General features: G+C 41.5%; 2 protein-coding genes across 2 annotated transcripts in view; both read left to right on the forward strand.

The window, feature by feature from the left end:
• The window catches only part of LOC110525522, a 500,086-nt gene that overhangs the window by 168,779 nt on the left and 314,873 nt on the right, over positions 1–16,434 (forward strand). The gene's annotated exons all lie outside the window — the stretch shown is intronic.
• Positions 1,630–6,204, forward strand: LOC110525533 (ubiquitin-conjugating enzyme E2 G1). The gene is made up of 6 exons (XM_021605722.2): positions 1,630–1,791; positions 4,045–4,147; positions 4,254–4,351; positions 4,481–4,659; positions 4,794–4,896; positions 5,006–6,204. Exons 1-5 carry the CDS (start codon positions 1,749–1,751, stop codon positions 4,878–4,880), a joined length of 510 nt encoding a protein of 169 aa, XP_021461397.1. The 5' UTR covers positions 1,630–1,748; the 3' UTR covers positions 4,881–4,896; positions 5,006–6,204.

The following is a 16,434-nucleotide window of genomic DNA, read 5'->3' on the forward strand; positions in this document are numbered from 1 at the left end:
GAAATGTCATTCGTGGTCTTACGCTGCCATCTATTGGAATTATTTAGCAATTGCAGTTCATACATTTTTTTAACAATGTGTTGATCAGATCAAAACGTTTCTTTACCTAAGGTCACTGAATAAAGTGTATTCCCTACTGAAGTAGTAATTGCCAAATATGAAATATTTGCTAGTTCATTTGATCACTTAAACCATAAAATAACTATTTGTAGCATAATGGCATTTATAGCATAACGGCTTTGGTGAAGGAGGTTACGGATGTTCACACAACGAAGAAACAGGGGCCCCTTCCAGTAATGTGGAGTTGACATTGGACTTGATGCCAGTAAGGATGGTCTTTACGGAGACTGTAATACACTCCCTCCTTGATATAGCAATCCTTAGACTTCACTGCCTCTTCAATGGTAAGGTCCCTTGCACCATAGGGTCGCTTAACCTCCACCACTGCTGTGGTGCCCATCCGACACTCCGGTGAGGCACCCAGGATCCCAGACCCTGTGACCCAAAGCCCTGACTACTGCACATCCATCCCTGTAGCCATTTTGAATGCCCTCCTCTTCGTTATCTGTTCCCCACTTTACAGACAACGCTCCATCCAAAGACAGTGAACACCTTGAAATTCATTTGTCGTAAGAAATGTCCTATATAAATCAAGTTTGATTTGATTGATGACATTACAGCTGTAGAATATTTAATAAACGGTCATTTTCACGAGGACAATTGCAGTTTTTCCATAAACTTAATTGATAACTTGGGATTTTATCACTTGACATATTAATCATACAGTGGGAAGGATCCTATAAATCATGACTGTGTGAACGCATGTACCGCTCAGGATAAATAAATACTGTGCCTTTGAAGATCTGTCTCTGGTCATGAAACTACAATACAGGCTGGATGTCTAAACAAATTTTGAATATATATTTTTTTGATTCATTCTCATCAATGACAATATTCTAGTACTGAGTTATCACTTGTCAGTCTGGTATCTGGTTAATGATTATATAATTGATTAAGTGGCTCTTTCCTTTGTAGAATGTTGACCGCTGTATAGAAAACATTACTGCTATGATGCTCAAACTTAACTTAATAGCTAGACTCACTGACACAATAAACTTTATCCCTCATGCTGGCCCTGACCAAACGCAAACCGGTAAATTGCCCCTCTCCACATGGCCAGACTTTTAGTGGTCTTCTCCCCTTTTAATGTTCTTATGCTCATCCATGAAAAATGCCATAAGGTCTGAAAGACACCAACGTCACATACTGTGCAAACAATTATCTAGGCTAAGTAAAACAACAATTTGTTGATCTACTGCTCTGCTAACTAGCTAGCTAAAGTGTAGTTAGTGGCTAGCTAAAACAGAGAAAGGGGATGCAAATGCATGGCTTGGGCTAGAGATGACATGCAGTAGCTTTCTGCAGGAATGTGTAGTCTTGCTGAGGTCTTCTCTGTTGCTAATTAGCATTTAGATTTTTTGGGGAGTAAATTGAGGCCAATCTATTGAGAATATTCTACTTGTCCGATAGAGAATTGCATGGCATTCAAAACGTCCGCCAGGGTAAATCTACACGAAACACAGACCTTATATGAAGTAGTTCTAAAATTCCCGATGCAAAAAATGAATGGGGAAAAAACGATTGGAACCATTACCGGGTTTTACCGCTAGGTTTTTATGGGTAGTATGACGCGTCCACTGTGCCGGTCTATTTGGCGAAGCATTTATTTTTGTTGAAGCCCACATACCATGACTGAACAATCAGCACTACTTCTTCGAAAGCAATTGGCAGGTAAGCCAAAGATTCAAAGAAAGAAATAACTCCTAAACTAGCCTAGCTAACTTTCCATGGCCGGGCTTCCTCGACGGCAGTCGTGATTGTTTGTTTACATTACATTAGCGCGATCCAATTATCTCGGCTGTAAAACACATTCTAGATAATATTTTTTCCGCTAATTTATCATATTTGTTAAAATGACTGAATTCAACTTCACTAGCCCCATCTAACAAGTCTAAACTGGCGAACTAAGGTTAGCTATCATTAGCATTTTGACTGTTAGTGAGAACGTCACCAGGCAGCGTTAGCTGGCTAATTTAACTAGAAAATCAACCTTTTGTTACTGATTCGAGGTATGGTGGAAATAACTAGCGTTATCTAGCCTTAATCTAATTTTACACAAACCTCTGCTGTAAATCACAACCCTAGTTAGCGATTTACATGATCTGGCTTGCTATAGGCTGCTACCTAGCTGACAAGATAACAAAGGAATAATCAGCCCCATACCCATCTGTCAGTGATGGGAAAATCACATAATTATTAGCCAGTTCACTGGTTCTGGCAATGGCATCACTGTAGCAAACTCCATTAGCTGTTAACAGCTAGCATATACACCAAGGATCATCAACTAGATTCAGCAGCGGGACGATTTTTTTTCTTGAGTGTATGTGGACACCCCTTCAAATTAGTGGATTCGGCTATTTCAGTCACACCCTTTGCTGACAGGTGTATATAATCGAGCACACAGCCATGCAATCTCCATAGACAAACACTGGCAGTAGAATGGCAGAGCTCAGTGACTGTCAACGTGGCACCTAGAGCAGCACAGGTCAACTGTAAGTGCTGTTGTTGTGAAGTGGAAAGTCTAGGCGCAACAACAGCACAGTGGTAGGTCACACAAGCTCACAGAGCGGGACCGCTGAAGGGTGTAAAAATCATCTGTCCTCAGTTGCAACACTCACTACCAAGTTCCAAATTGCCTATGGAAGCAACATCAGCACAATAACTGATCGTTGGGAGCTTCATGAAATGGGTTTCCATTGTTGAGCAACTGCACACAGGCCTAAGTTCACCATGCGCAATGTCAACAGCTCCCCGCCATTGGTCTCTGAAGCAGTGGAAATGTGTTCTATGGAGTGATGAATCACACTTCACCATCTGGCAGTCCAACAGATGAATCTGGATTTGGCAGATGCCAGGAGAACGCTACTTACCCCAATGCATAGTGCCAACTGTAAAGTTTGGTGGCGGAGTAATAATGGTCTGGGGCTGTTTTTCAAAGTTCAGGCTAGGCCCCTTAGTTCCAGTGAAGGGAAATCTTAAATCTTATATTCTAGACGATTCTGTGCTTCCAACTTTGTGCCAACAGTTTGGGTAAGGCCCTTTCCTGTTTCAGCATGACAATGCCCCGGTGCACAAAGCGAGGTCCATATAGAAATGGTTTGTCGAGATCGGTGTGGAAGAACTTGACTGGCTTGCACAGAGCCCTGACCTCAACCCCATCGAACACCTTTGGGATGAATTGGAACACCGACTGCGAGCCAGGCCTAATTGCCCAACATCGGTGCTTGACCTCACTAATGCTCTTGTGGCTGAATGGAAGCAAGTCCCCGCAGCAATGTTCCAACATCTAGTGGAAAGCCTTCCCAGAAGAGTGGAGACTATTATATCAGCAGAGGGGGGAACCAACTCCATATTAATGCCCATGATTTTGGAATGAGATGTTCAACAAGCAGATGTCCAAATACTTTTGGTCATGTAGTGTAATTACAAATCATTTGTAGACTACAAATTGACTGCAAGTAGCCCAAATAGATATATTTGACAAAAACATGATAATTTCAAACCCTGCTTACATTTGTATACGATCACATATGTCTTCCTTTTATGTGTGGGAATATTTGGAACTGATTTCCTGGTGTGTTTATTTTTTTGGGGGGGTTCAAATAAAACCAACTCAGGGGGCACCAGTTGGGGATGCCTGATATACACGTTTTTAATTCAATTGTACACTAACCCCCTCCCTTTCTGTATTTTAGAAAACAGGTTTAACTTATCTTTTCTTAATATCGGTGGTTCAGACATCATGCACATTATTTCATACAATGGATAGTCATATGCACCTGATGTGGGCAACATACAGGCCACTTTTTCAATTGGCACCACTGACAATAGGTACCTGTCACTCATTGTCTACACAGCATTCCACTTTTCTGTGTTTTTTTCTTAGTTTATTGCATTTTGTTACCTCGTGTCTTTCTATTTCAGAACTCAACAAGAACCCAGTGGAGGGCTTTTCAGCTGGCCTAATAGACGATGACGATATATACAAATGGGAGGTTGTCATCATAGGGCCTCAAGACACCCTTTTGTAAGTTAAGACACAGGTTGCTATTCTGAAAGAGGAGGAGTACATATTTTAAATGTACTCTCAGATGGGGATGACTGCTTTGCTTTCTCTGTTCTCTCTATTACAGCGAAGGAGGTTTTTTTAAAGCATACCTGACCTTTCCCTATGATTATCCTCTACGGCCTCCCAAGTTGAAGTTCATCACTGAAATCTGGCATCCTAATGGTAAACACACTGTTAACACTTTGAGCCCAACTAAACCTAGCACTGTAATATTTTATAATCATTAGTGGGATTTATGTGTCTCCTACCATGTTTGCTAATGTATATAATGACTTTTCATCTCTTTCTTAGTGGCCAAGAATGGCGATGTATGTATCTCAATTCTGCATGAGCCAGGAGAGGACAAGTTTGGCTATGAGAAGCCAGAGGAACGTTGGCTTCCTATCCACACTGTAGAGACGATTATGATCAGTGTAATCTCCATGCTGGCCGACCCAAACAGTGAATCGCCTGCTAATGTGGATGCTGCGGTGAGTTGTAATAATACATGTATTTAACACAGACTGTGTGTTACAGTAGCCAAGTACTTCCAGAACCTGTGTCAAAGTGACAAGGACAACTGTGCTCTTGAGATTTTGAAATGGAGTTTGCGCTGGTCCCACAGAAAGAGTGGAGGGAGGATCCAAATGGTGAATTCAAGAGGAAGGTGGCTTGCTGTGTACGGAAAAGCCAGGAGATGGCATTTGACTAGAACCCAAACTCAATGGGTGAGTAAGCAACATACACCTAGAATCTGTGTTTCACCCAGTCTTGTTGCTATTGGAAGAAATGCAGTCAGTATTTTGTAATGTTCTGTTTTTCCTCTCTTCCATCCAGGTAAAGGAAATGGGTTCAGAAGGCAAATAGTCCGTTCAGCAAAAGGCTTCAGCACCCCTTCTTTTGCCATTGAAGGGATTTGGTTGGTCAGACACCTTTTCTTTCTTTTTTCTGAGAGGTTGTTGTTTTTCGTAAGAGGAATGAATTTGAGAAACCTACCAGTGAAAATGTCCCTCCATTTCCTAACTGGAATTTAAGTGAATTTATTTTGGAAAAATATAGATTAGATTTCAAGTTTAATAGTCACATGTACAGGGTTGCAATGATGTAAGATGTCACTACTGTAAATTAACATGCTTTTTTATCTGCTGCTTAACAGTTTTTCTACTTCGTATCAAGTTTCTTATGCAATTTGTTTGTTGTGCTTGAAGAATTTAAAAGACGTGAAAGTTCTTCTCGTTATTAGGTTCTCACCAAGTGTCCCATCCTCACAATCACCTTTACATAATGTCGGCCTGTCTGCAAAACCTTGTCAAACATGTTTTTGTCGTTCCACAGTCATTTGATCCCTCTTGCCTAATGTTAGTTCTACTCTCTCGTGGTGGTTTTTCTCTCCCTGGAGGGTTTGTGAGTGTGCTTGTTGACTGGGTCCTTTACCCAGATAATCACAATGTCTGCTACCAATCATGTCCCAGTCAAGTCTCTGAGGTCCTACTCACTCCGTTTTAATGAAACTTTCCGAACCAACCAAAAAGTTATGTTAAGACTTAAGCTATGATTATTCAGTGGATATACCGGTTTGCTGGCATCTGAATTTACCTCAATTTAAAAGGATTACACATAACAAATGTGTAATCCAGGTTTTATGGATGTTTTATTTGTTCTTAGTCTAGTGTTACATGGGAGCTGTAAGTGACATAGAACTTGACCCTCTGAGGTTGTTTCTGGGTGATGGGTGGCACATTTGGCTTCTTGGTGCATGTGTATTTGATCAGATCTTGTACAATTCACAATTACCCCAATATTTATATTTTGATTTGTGTATTCAGATGATATGATTACAAAAGCCTCAAACTAAGGCAGTCTAATTTTTAGTTATGGGTGCAGCCTCTTGTGGACAACCTGTTTTGCTTTGCTCTAAGGACTATCAAAAGTCTCATGATAATAACTGCCATATACCATCTGTTTACTCTTGGTGAAACCAGGTGGTACATCACTGGGAGGCATGCAATTACACCATTCGTTAAAACAGTTTACAATATGCAGAAGGCATCTAGAGTTGTTATGTCTTATTATATGGGATTTTGCTGTTGGTTTGTTGATCAAATCAAATTTTGTCACATGCGCCAAATACAACAGGTGTAGACCTGAAATGCTTACTTACAAACCCTTAACCAACAATGCAGTTAAGAAAAAGTGTTAAAGTATTTACTAAAATAAACTGAAGTAAACAATAAATAAAAATAACAAATAATTAAAGAGCAACAATAAAATAAAAGTAGCGAGGTTATATACAAGGGGTACTGGTACAGAGTCAATGTGAGGGGGCACAGGTTAGTCAAGGTAATTGAGGTAATATATACATGTAGGTAGAGGTAAAGTGACTATGCATAGATAATAAGCAGAGAGTAGCAGCAGTGTAAAAATGGGGGGGGGTTAGCTGTCCAAGAGTCTTATGGCTTGTGGGTAGAAGCTGTTAAGAAGCCTTTTGGACCTAGACTTGGTGCTCCGGTACCGCTTGCCCTGCGGTAGCGAGAGAACAGTCTATGGCTAGGGTGGCTGGAGTCTTTGGCAATTTTTAGGGCCTTCCTTTGACACTGTCTGGTATAGAGGTCCTGGGTGGCAGGAAGCTTTGACCCTCTATATCGCTTTGTGGTTGGGGCCCGAGCAGTTGCCATACAAGGTGGTGTTGCTCTCGATGGTGCAGCTGTAGAACTTTTTGAGGATCTTAGGACCCATGCCAAATCTTTTCAGTCTCCTGAGGGGGAATAGGCATTGTCGTGCCCTCTTCACGACTGTCTTGGTGTGTTTGGACCATGACAGTTCATTGGTGATGTGGACACCAAGGAAGTGTCAACCTGCTCCACTACAGCCCTGTCGATGAGAATGGGGGCATGCTCGGTCCTTCTTTTCCTGTAGTCCACGATCATCTCCTTTGTCTTGATCACGTTGAGGGAGAGGTTGTTGTCCTGGCACCACACTGCCAGGTCTCTCACCTCCTCCCTATAGGCTGTCTCATCGTTGTCGGTGATCAGGCCTACCAATGTTGTGTCGTCGGCTAACTTAATGATGGTGTTGGAGTCGTGCTTAGCCATGCAGTCATGGGTGAAAAGGGAGTACAGGAAGGGACTGAGCACGCACACCCCTGAGGGGCACCGTGTTGAGGATCACTGTGGCGGATGTGTTGTTACCTCCCCTTACCACCTAGGGGCTGCCTGTCAGGAAGTCCAGAATCCAGTTGCAGAAGAGGTGTTTAGTGCCGGGGTCCTTAGCGTAGTGATGAGCTTTGAGGGCACTATGGTGTTGAACTTTAGTCAATGAATAGCATTCTCACATAGGTTATCCTTTTTGTCCAGGTGGGAAAGAGCAGTGTGGAGTGCAATAGTGCGTCATCTGGGAGTTTTTCCTAGCCACCGTGCTTCTACACCTGCATTGCTTGCTGTTTGGGGTTTTAGGCTGGGTTTCTGTACAGCACTTTGTGACATCAGCTGATGTAAGAAGGGCTTTATAAATACATTTGATTGGTTGATCTGTTGGGGCGGTATGCAAATTTGAGTGGGTCTAGGGTTTCTGGGATAATGGTGTTTATGTGAGCCACGACCAGCCTTTCAAAGCCCTTCATGACTACAGACGTGAGTGCTATGGGTCGGTTGTCATTTAGGCAGGTTAACTTGGTGTTCTTCGGCACAGGGACTATGGTGGTCTGCTTGAAACATGTTGGTATTACATACCTGGCCAGGGACAGGTTGAAAATGTCAGTAAAGATACCAGTTGGTCAGCGCAAGCTCGCAGTACACGTCCTGGTAATCCATCTGACCCTGCGGCCTTGTGAATGCTGATCTGTTTAATGGTCTTACGCACATCGGCTACGAAGAGTGTGATCACACAGTCATCCGGAACAGCTGGTACTCTCATGCATGCTTCAGTGTTGCTTGCCTCGAAGTGTGCATAAAAGTTATTTAGCTTGTCTGGTAAGCTTGTTTCACGGCTGTGCTTCCCTTTTGTAGTCCATAGTAGTTTGCAAGCCCTGCCACATCCGACGAGCATCGGAGCCGGTGTAGTACGATTCGATCTTAGTCCTGTATTGACACTTTGCCTGTTTGATGGTTCGTCGGAGGGCACAGCGGGATTTCTTACAAGTGTCCGGGTTAGAGTCCCGCCCCTTGAATGTGGTAGCCTTTAGCTCAGTGTGAATGTTGCCTGTAATCCATGACTTCTGATTGGGGTATGTGCGTACGGTCGCCGTGGGAACGACATCATCGATGCATTTATTGATTTAGCCAGTGACTGATGTGGTGTACTCCTCACGCCACCGGAAGAATCCCGGAACTGGTCAGATTTGCTAAATGGAGGGCGAGTCAGAGCTTTGTGCGCGTCTCTGTGTGAGGAATAAAGTTGGTCCAGAGGTTTTTTTCCCTCTGGTTGCACATTTGATATGCTGGTAGAAATGAGGTAAAACGGATTTAAGTTTCCCTGCATTAAAGTCCGCGGCCACAAGGAGCGCCACCACTGGATGAGCATTTTCTTGTTTGCTTATGGCCTAATACAGCTCGTTGAGGGCGGTCTTAGTGCCAGCATCGGTTTGTGGTGGTAAATAGGCAGCTATGAAAAATATAGATTAAAATTCTCTTGGTAAATAGTGTGGTCTACAGCTTATCATGAGATACTCTACCTCAGGGGAGCAAAACCTCAAGACTTGATTAATATTAGATCTCATGTACCAGCTATTATTGACAAATAGCTACACCTTCTCTAACCCGGAGGCAGCTGTTCTATCTTGCAAATGCACAGAAAACCCAGACAGCTATATGTTTTCCATGTTCTCGTTGATATGTGAAAAGGAATGAAAATTCAAAGTAATCTGGAATCAAGTGTTATTGTGAATTAATATGGACAATTATGGTGCATGTTGATTTAAGATTATGCACAACAATCAATGTTTAAATTGTGGTGGGGGGCTTTGCCATAGGCTTGATAATCCTACTTTGCTTTGATAGTGTTCTTTTCATTAGAACCACCATAAAACCTACACCAAATCATCATCATCAATGTCAAAGCCTTGACCAATACTTAAACTAACAACTAATGACATACAATCATGTTTGCAGGTTTACTTGCTAACAAATTAGCTATGCTGGGATTGCATACAAATGCAGATATTCATATGATTGTATGTGACAAATGATGTAAAATGTATGGTACTGTGTAGGCTTTATGACTCATAAATTACCTTTTTCCTCTAGTTTTGCTAACATGACCACCTCAGACTGTTAATCACTGTATTTACAAAAGAGACTCAGTGCATTTAAAACATTGAAGCAATACACTCAGATAATCTCAATGGTGTTTATCCAAGTAATCCTGATATCTCACCTTATCCCTCGTTTGTTGTTTTTACCACTTTGTTTATCCAATGTGTATTTGACATGAGCTCAATAAAATGTATTAACTGTCATATACTCTTGGTCTTTTTGTATTTTTGTTTGACCTATTTAGTTGTATTTATCTAGTGATAGTCTAATCGGATGGCAAGATTACTTTATATAACCTCTTGTCAAGGCTGTGCTGAATCCGCCCAAAGGATTGAAATTCTCTTCTGGTCATGCGACCATGGCTCTGTAAGCTTAACTACTAATATTAAAATTGACCTTTGATTTGTTACAGTGACCAGGAGAGAATGTCAGTACAAAGTCATGAAAAACATGTTACATTTGTCTGATAAAACGCAGTGTTAGCTGCATTTTAGCAACAAGGTAGGCTTACAAAAATAGCTAATTTTATGCTTCTGTAATGAATGGTAATTAATTTAATTTATATGTATAGACCTGTTTTTAATGACTTATTCGAACTTTTGTAATATTGCCTTCAATGTAAACATCTCAGGTCAAGTTTCTATTATTTCATTGTTATAGGTCTGCAGAGTCCAATAACATGTAGAATCATAGATCTGGGTATGTATAGCCTACTGGTTGTTCAACTTATGCATTGTCTGAAACTATAGGGTGTTTTGTGTGTCAAATACAGTGTGAAACCCGAGACCTGAAATGCAATAGCCTGCATGTGGTGTATTAGACGCCACAAGCCAGGAGGTAGGCCTATAGGAGTTCATATATTTTCTAATTGTTGTTTGTGGCATATCTAAATGTTAATATGGTGATACTTGATGATTGAGCTAATAGCCTACCCATTAACATGTTACTCAATCAAAAATGAAAACAAACATTGTGTGATTCATTCAGATCAAGGCTTCATTAACCCATCTACAGTGCATTCGGAAAGTATTCAGATCCCTTGACTTTCTCCACCTTTTGTTACGTTACAGGCTTACTCTAAAATTGATTAAATTGTTTTTCTCCCTCGTCTACACACAACACCCCATAATGACAAAGCCAAAATAGGCTTTTAGACATTTGCAAGTTAATTTAAAAAATATATATATATATAATATATATACAGTGAGGAGAACAAGTATTTGATACACTGCCGATTATTCATGTTTTCCTACTTACAAAGCATGTAGAGGTCTGTAATTTTATCATAGGTACACTTCAACTGTGAGAGACGGAATCTAAAACAAAAATCCAGAAAATCACGTATGATTTTTAAGTAATTAATTAGCATTTTATTGCATGACATAAGTATTTGATACATCAGAAAAGCAGAACATAATATTTGGTACAGAAACCTTTGTTTGCAATTACAGAGATCATACGTTTCCTGTAGTTCTTGACCAGGTCTGCACACACTGCAGCAGGGATTTTGCCACACTCCTCCATACAGACCTTCTCCAGATCCTTCAGGTTTTGGGGCTGTCGCTGGGCACACGGACTTTCAGCTCCCTCCAAAGATTTTCTATTAGGTTCAGGTATGGAGACTGGCTAGGCCACTCCAGGACCTTGAGATGCTTCTTACGGAGCCACTCCTTAGTTGCCCTGGCTGTGTGTTTCGGGTCGTTGTGATGTTGTAAGACCCAGCCACTACCCATCTTCAATGCGCTTACTGAGGGAAGGAGGTTGTTGGCCAAGATCTCGCGATTCATGGCCCCATCCATCCTCCCCTCAATACGGTGCAGTCGTCCTGTCCCCTTTGCAGAAAAACATCCCCAAAGAATGATGTTTCCACCTCCATGCTTCACTGTTGGGATGGTGTTCTTGGGGTTAAACTCATCCTTCTTACTCCAAACACGGCGAGTGCAGTTTAGACCAAAAAGCTCTATTTTTGTCTCATCAGACCACATGACCTTCTCCCATTCCTCCTCTGGATCATCTAGATGGTCATTGGCAAACTTCAGACGGGCCTGGACATGCGCTGGCTTGAGCAGGGGGACCTTGCGTGCGCTGCAGGATTTTAATCCATGATGGCGTAGTGTGTTACTAATGGTTTTCTTTGAGACTGTGGTCCCAGCTCTCTTCAGGTTATTGACCAGGTCCTGCCGTGTAGTTCTGGGCTCATCCCTCACCTTCCTCATGATCATTGATGCCCCACGAGGTGAGATCTTGCATGGCGCCCCAGACCGAGGGTGATTGACCATCATCTTGAACTTCTTCCATTTTCTAATAATTGCGCCAACAGTTGTTGCCTTCTTCTTCGTCTACAATTTTAGCCCTGATGTCCTTACACAGCTGTCTGGTCTTGGCCATTGTGGAGAGGCTGGAGTCTGTTTGATTGAGTTTGTGGACAGGTGTATTTTATACAGGTAACAAGTTTAAACAGATGCAGTTAATACAGGTAATGAGTGGAGAACAGGAGGGATTCTTAAAGAAAAACTAACAGGACTGTGAGAGCCGGAATTCTTACTGGTTGGTAGGTGATCAAATACTTATGTCATGCAATAAAATGCTAATTATTTACTTAAAAATCATACAATGTGATTTTCTGGATTTCTGTTTTAGATTCTGTCTCTCACAGTTGAAATGTACCTATGATAAAAACAAATACAGATCTCTACATGCTTTGTAAGTACACTCAACATCAACAAAACTAAGGAGATGATTGTGGACTTCAGGGAACAGCAGAGGGAACACCCCCCTATCCACATCGATGGGACAGTAGTGGAGAGGGTAGTAAGTTTAAGTTCCTCGGCGTACACATCACAGACAAACTGAATTGGTCCACCCACACAGACAGCATCGTGAAGAAGGCGCAGCAGCGCCTCTTCAACCTCAGGAGGCTGAAGAAATTTGGCTTGTCACCAAAAGCACTCACAAACTTCTACAGATGCACAATCGAGAGCATCCTGTCGGGCTGTATCACCGCCTGGTACGGCAACTGCTCCGCCCACAACCAGAAAGGCTCTCCAGAGGGTAGTGAGGTCTCGCACAACGCATCACCGGGGGCAAACTACCTTCCCTCCAGGACACCTACACCACCCGATGTCACAGGAAGGCCATAAAGATCATCAAGGACAAAAACCACCCAAGCCACTGCCTGTTCATCCCGCTATCATCCAGAAGGCGAGGTCAGTACAGGTGCATCAAAGCAGGGACCGAGAGACTGAAAAACAGCTTCTATCTCAAGGCCATCGGACTGTTAAACAGCCACCGCTAACATTGAGTGGCTGCTGCCAACACACTGACTCAACTCCAACCACTTTAATAATGGGAATTGATGGAAATTTATGTAAAATATATCACTAGCCACTTTGCTACTTAATATGTTTACATACCCTACATTATTCATATCATATGTATATGTATATACTGTACTCTATATCATCTACTGCATCTTTATATAATACATGTATCACTAGCCACTTTAAACTATGCCACATTGTTTACATACCCTACATTACTCATCTCATATGTATATACTGTACTCTATACCATCTACTGCATCTTGCCTATGCCGTTCTGTACCATCACTTATTCATATCTTTATGTACATTTTGTACAATTTTTTATCCCTTTACACTTGTGTGTATAAGGTAGTAGTTTTTGTTAGGTTAGATTACTCGTTGGTTATTACTGCATTGTCGGAACTAGAAGCAAAAGCATTTCGCTACACTCGCATTAACATCTGCTAACCATGTGTATGTGACAAATAAATTTGATTTGATTTACTTGTTCTCCCCACTGTATATATACACACACAGTTGAAGTCGGAAGTTTACATACACTTAGGTTGGAGTCATTAAAACTTGTTTTTCAACCTCCACAAATTTCTAGTTAACAAACTATAGTTTTGGTATGTCGATTAGGACATCTACTTTGTGCATGACACAAGTCATTTTTTCCAACAATTGTTTACAGACAGATCATTTCACTTATAATTCACTGTATCACAATTCCAGTGGGTCAGAAGTTTACTAAATTGACTGCCTTTAAACAGCTTGGAAAATTCCAGAAAATTATGTCATGGCTGTAGAAGCTTCTGATAGGCTAATTAACATCATTTGAGTCAATTGGAGGTGTACCTGTGGATGCATTTCAAGGCCTACCTTCAAACTCAGTGCCTTTGCTTGACATCATGGGAAAATCCAAATAAATCAGCCAAGACTTCAGAAAAAAAGTGTAGACCACAAGTCTCAATCATCCTTGGGAGCAATTTCCAAACTCCTGAAGGTACCATGTTCATCTGTACAAACAATTGTACGCAAGTATAAACACCATGGGACCACGCAGCCATCATACCGCTCAGGAAGGAGATGTGTTTTTTCTCCTAGAGATGAACGTACTTTAGTGTCAAAGTGCAAATCAATCAACAAAAGTATCTATATCCACAGTAAAACGAGTCCTATATCAACATAGCCTGAAAGGCCACTTGGCAAGGAAAAAGCCACTGCTCCAAAACCGCCATAAAAAAGCCAGACTACGGTTTGCAACTGCAAATGGGGACTAATATCATACTTTTTAGAGAAATGTCCTCTGGTCTGATGAAACAAAAATAGAACTGTTTGGCCATAATGACCATTGCTATGTTTGGAGGAAAAAGGGGGAGGCTTGCAAGCCGAAGAACACCATCCCAACCGTGAAGCACAGGTGGCAGCATCATGTGGTGGGGGTGCTTTGCTGCAGGAGGGACTGGTGCACTTCACAAAATAGATGGCATCATGAGGTAGGAAAATTATGTGGATATATTGAAGCAACATCTCAAGACAACAGTAAGGAAGTTAAAGCTTGGTTGCAAATGGGTCTTCCAAATGGACAATGACCCCAAGCATACTTCCAAAGTTGTTGCAAAATGACGTAAGGACAACAAAGTCAAGCTATTAGAGTGACCATCACAAAGCCATCTCTCAATAACATAGAACATTTCTGGGCAGAACTGAAAAAGTGTGTGCGAGCAAGGAGGCCAACAAACCTGACTCAGTTACACAAGCTCTGTCAGGAGGAATGGGCCAAAATTCACGCAACTTATTGTGGGAAGCTTGTGGAAGGCACCCCGAAACGTTTGAACCAAGTTAAACAATTTAAAGGCAATGCTACCAAATACTAATTGAGTGTATGTAAACTTCTGACCCACTGAGAATGTGATGAAAGAAATAAAAACTGAAATAAATAATTCTCTCTACTCTTATTCTGACATTTTACATTCTTAAAATAAAGTGCTGATCCTAACTGGCCTAAGACAGGGAATTTTCACTCTGATTAAATGTCAGGAATTGTGAAAAACTGAGTTTAAATGTATTTGGCTAAGAAGTATGTAAACTTCTGACTTCAACTGTATATATAAAATGTACATAAGTATTCAGCCCCTTTACTCAGTACTTTGTTGGAGCACCTTTGGCAGCGATTACAGCCTCACATCTTCTTGGGTAGGACGCTACAAGCTTGGCACACCTGTATTTGTTTCTTACATTCTCTGCAGATCCTCTCAAGCTGTCAGGTTGGATGGGGAGTGCCGCTGCAAAGTTATTTTCAGGTCTCTCCAGAGATGTTTGATTGGGTTCTTGTCCGGGCTCTAGCTGGGCCACCCTAGGATATTCAGAGACTTGTCCCGAAGCCACTCTTGCATTGTCTTGGCTGTGTTCTTAGGGTCGTTGTCCTGTTGGAAGGTGAACCTTCGCACCAGTCTGAGATCCTGAGTGCTCTGGAGCAGGTTTTCGTCAAGGATCTCTCTGTACTTTGCTCCATTCATCTTTCCCTCAATCATAACTAGTCTCTCAGTCCCTGCCTCTGAAAAACATCCCGACAACATGATGCTGCCACCACCATGCATCACCGTAGGGATGGTGCCAGGTTTCCTCCAGACTTGAGGCTTGGCATTCGGGCCAAAGAGTTCAATCTTGGTTTCATCAGACCAGAGAATCTCGTTTCTCATGATCTGAGAGTCTTTTAGGTGCCTTTTAGCAAACTCCAAGCGGGCTGTTGTGCCTTTTACTGACAGGTGTGTGCCTTTCCAAATCATGTCCTTTCTATTGAACTGACCACAGGTGGACTCCAATCAAGTTGCAGAAACATCTCAAGGATGATCAATGGAAACAGGATGCACCTGAGCTCAATTTCGAAGTCTCATAGCAACGGGTCTGAATACTTAAGTAAATAAGCTATTGTTTTTTATTTTAAATAAAAAAAATTAAATACATTTATTTTAAATACATTTTCAACCATTTCTAAAAACCTGTTTTTGCTTTATCATTATGGAGTATTGTGTGTAGATTGATAAGGAATTGTTTTATTTAATCAATTTTAGAATATGGCTGTAATGTAACAAAATGTGGAAAAAGAGAAGGTTTCTGAATACTTTCCGAATGCACTGTATATGACAGACACTGAGCATGTGTATAAGGAACTAACCGCCAGGGTGGAGACGCACAGGACAGCACATTTCAAGGTCTCTGACAACCAGCAGGTGAAAACCACACTAAGTCCATGGTGACTGCATAATTACTACAGGTAACATGTCCGCAAGTTATTTACCATATACCATACCATAATTAACATATTTCTCAATTTAAATGTAGTGTTATACTAAATATTGTAATCATGTTCCAGCGTCCAACCCAAGACTGATGAAGCAACACTATCTTTATGTGCTGCTGTAACCGATTTGAAATAGCTAGCTAGTTAGCGGTGGTGTGTACTAATAGCGTTTCAAGGGCCGTGACTTTTGTGGAGTGATGGTTAAGGATGCTTCGTGGGTGTCAGTTGTTGATGTGTGCAGAGAATCCCTGGTTCAAGCCCAGGTTGGGGTGAGGAGAGGGACGGAAGCTATACTGTTACACTGCACAGGTGTATTTAATCAGGTGTGCTGTAACTGTATTTACTTTAGAATGAAATATGGACCAACTATTGCCCATCTTTCATTAAATATTTCCCCCCTACATCATA

The sequence above is a fragment of the Oncorhynchus mykiss genome, chromosome 6, assembly GCF_013265735.2.
Source record: "Oncorhynchus mykiss isolate Arlee chromosome 6, USDA_OmykA_1.1, whole genome shotgun sequence".
Lineage (NCBI taxonomy): Eukaryota > Metazoa > Chordata > Actinopteri > Salmoniformes > Salmonidae > Oncorhynchus > Oncorhynchus mykiss.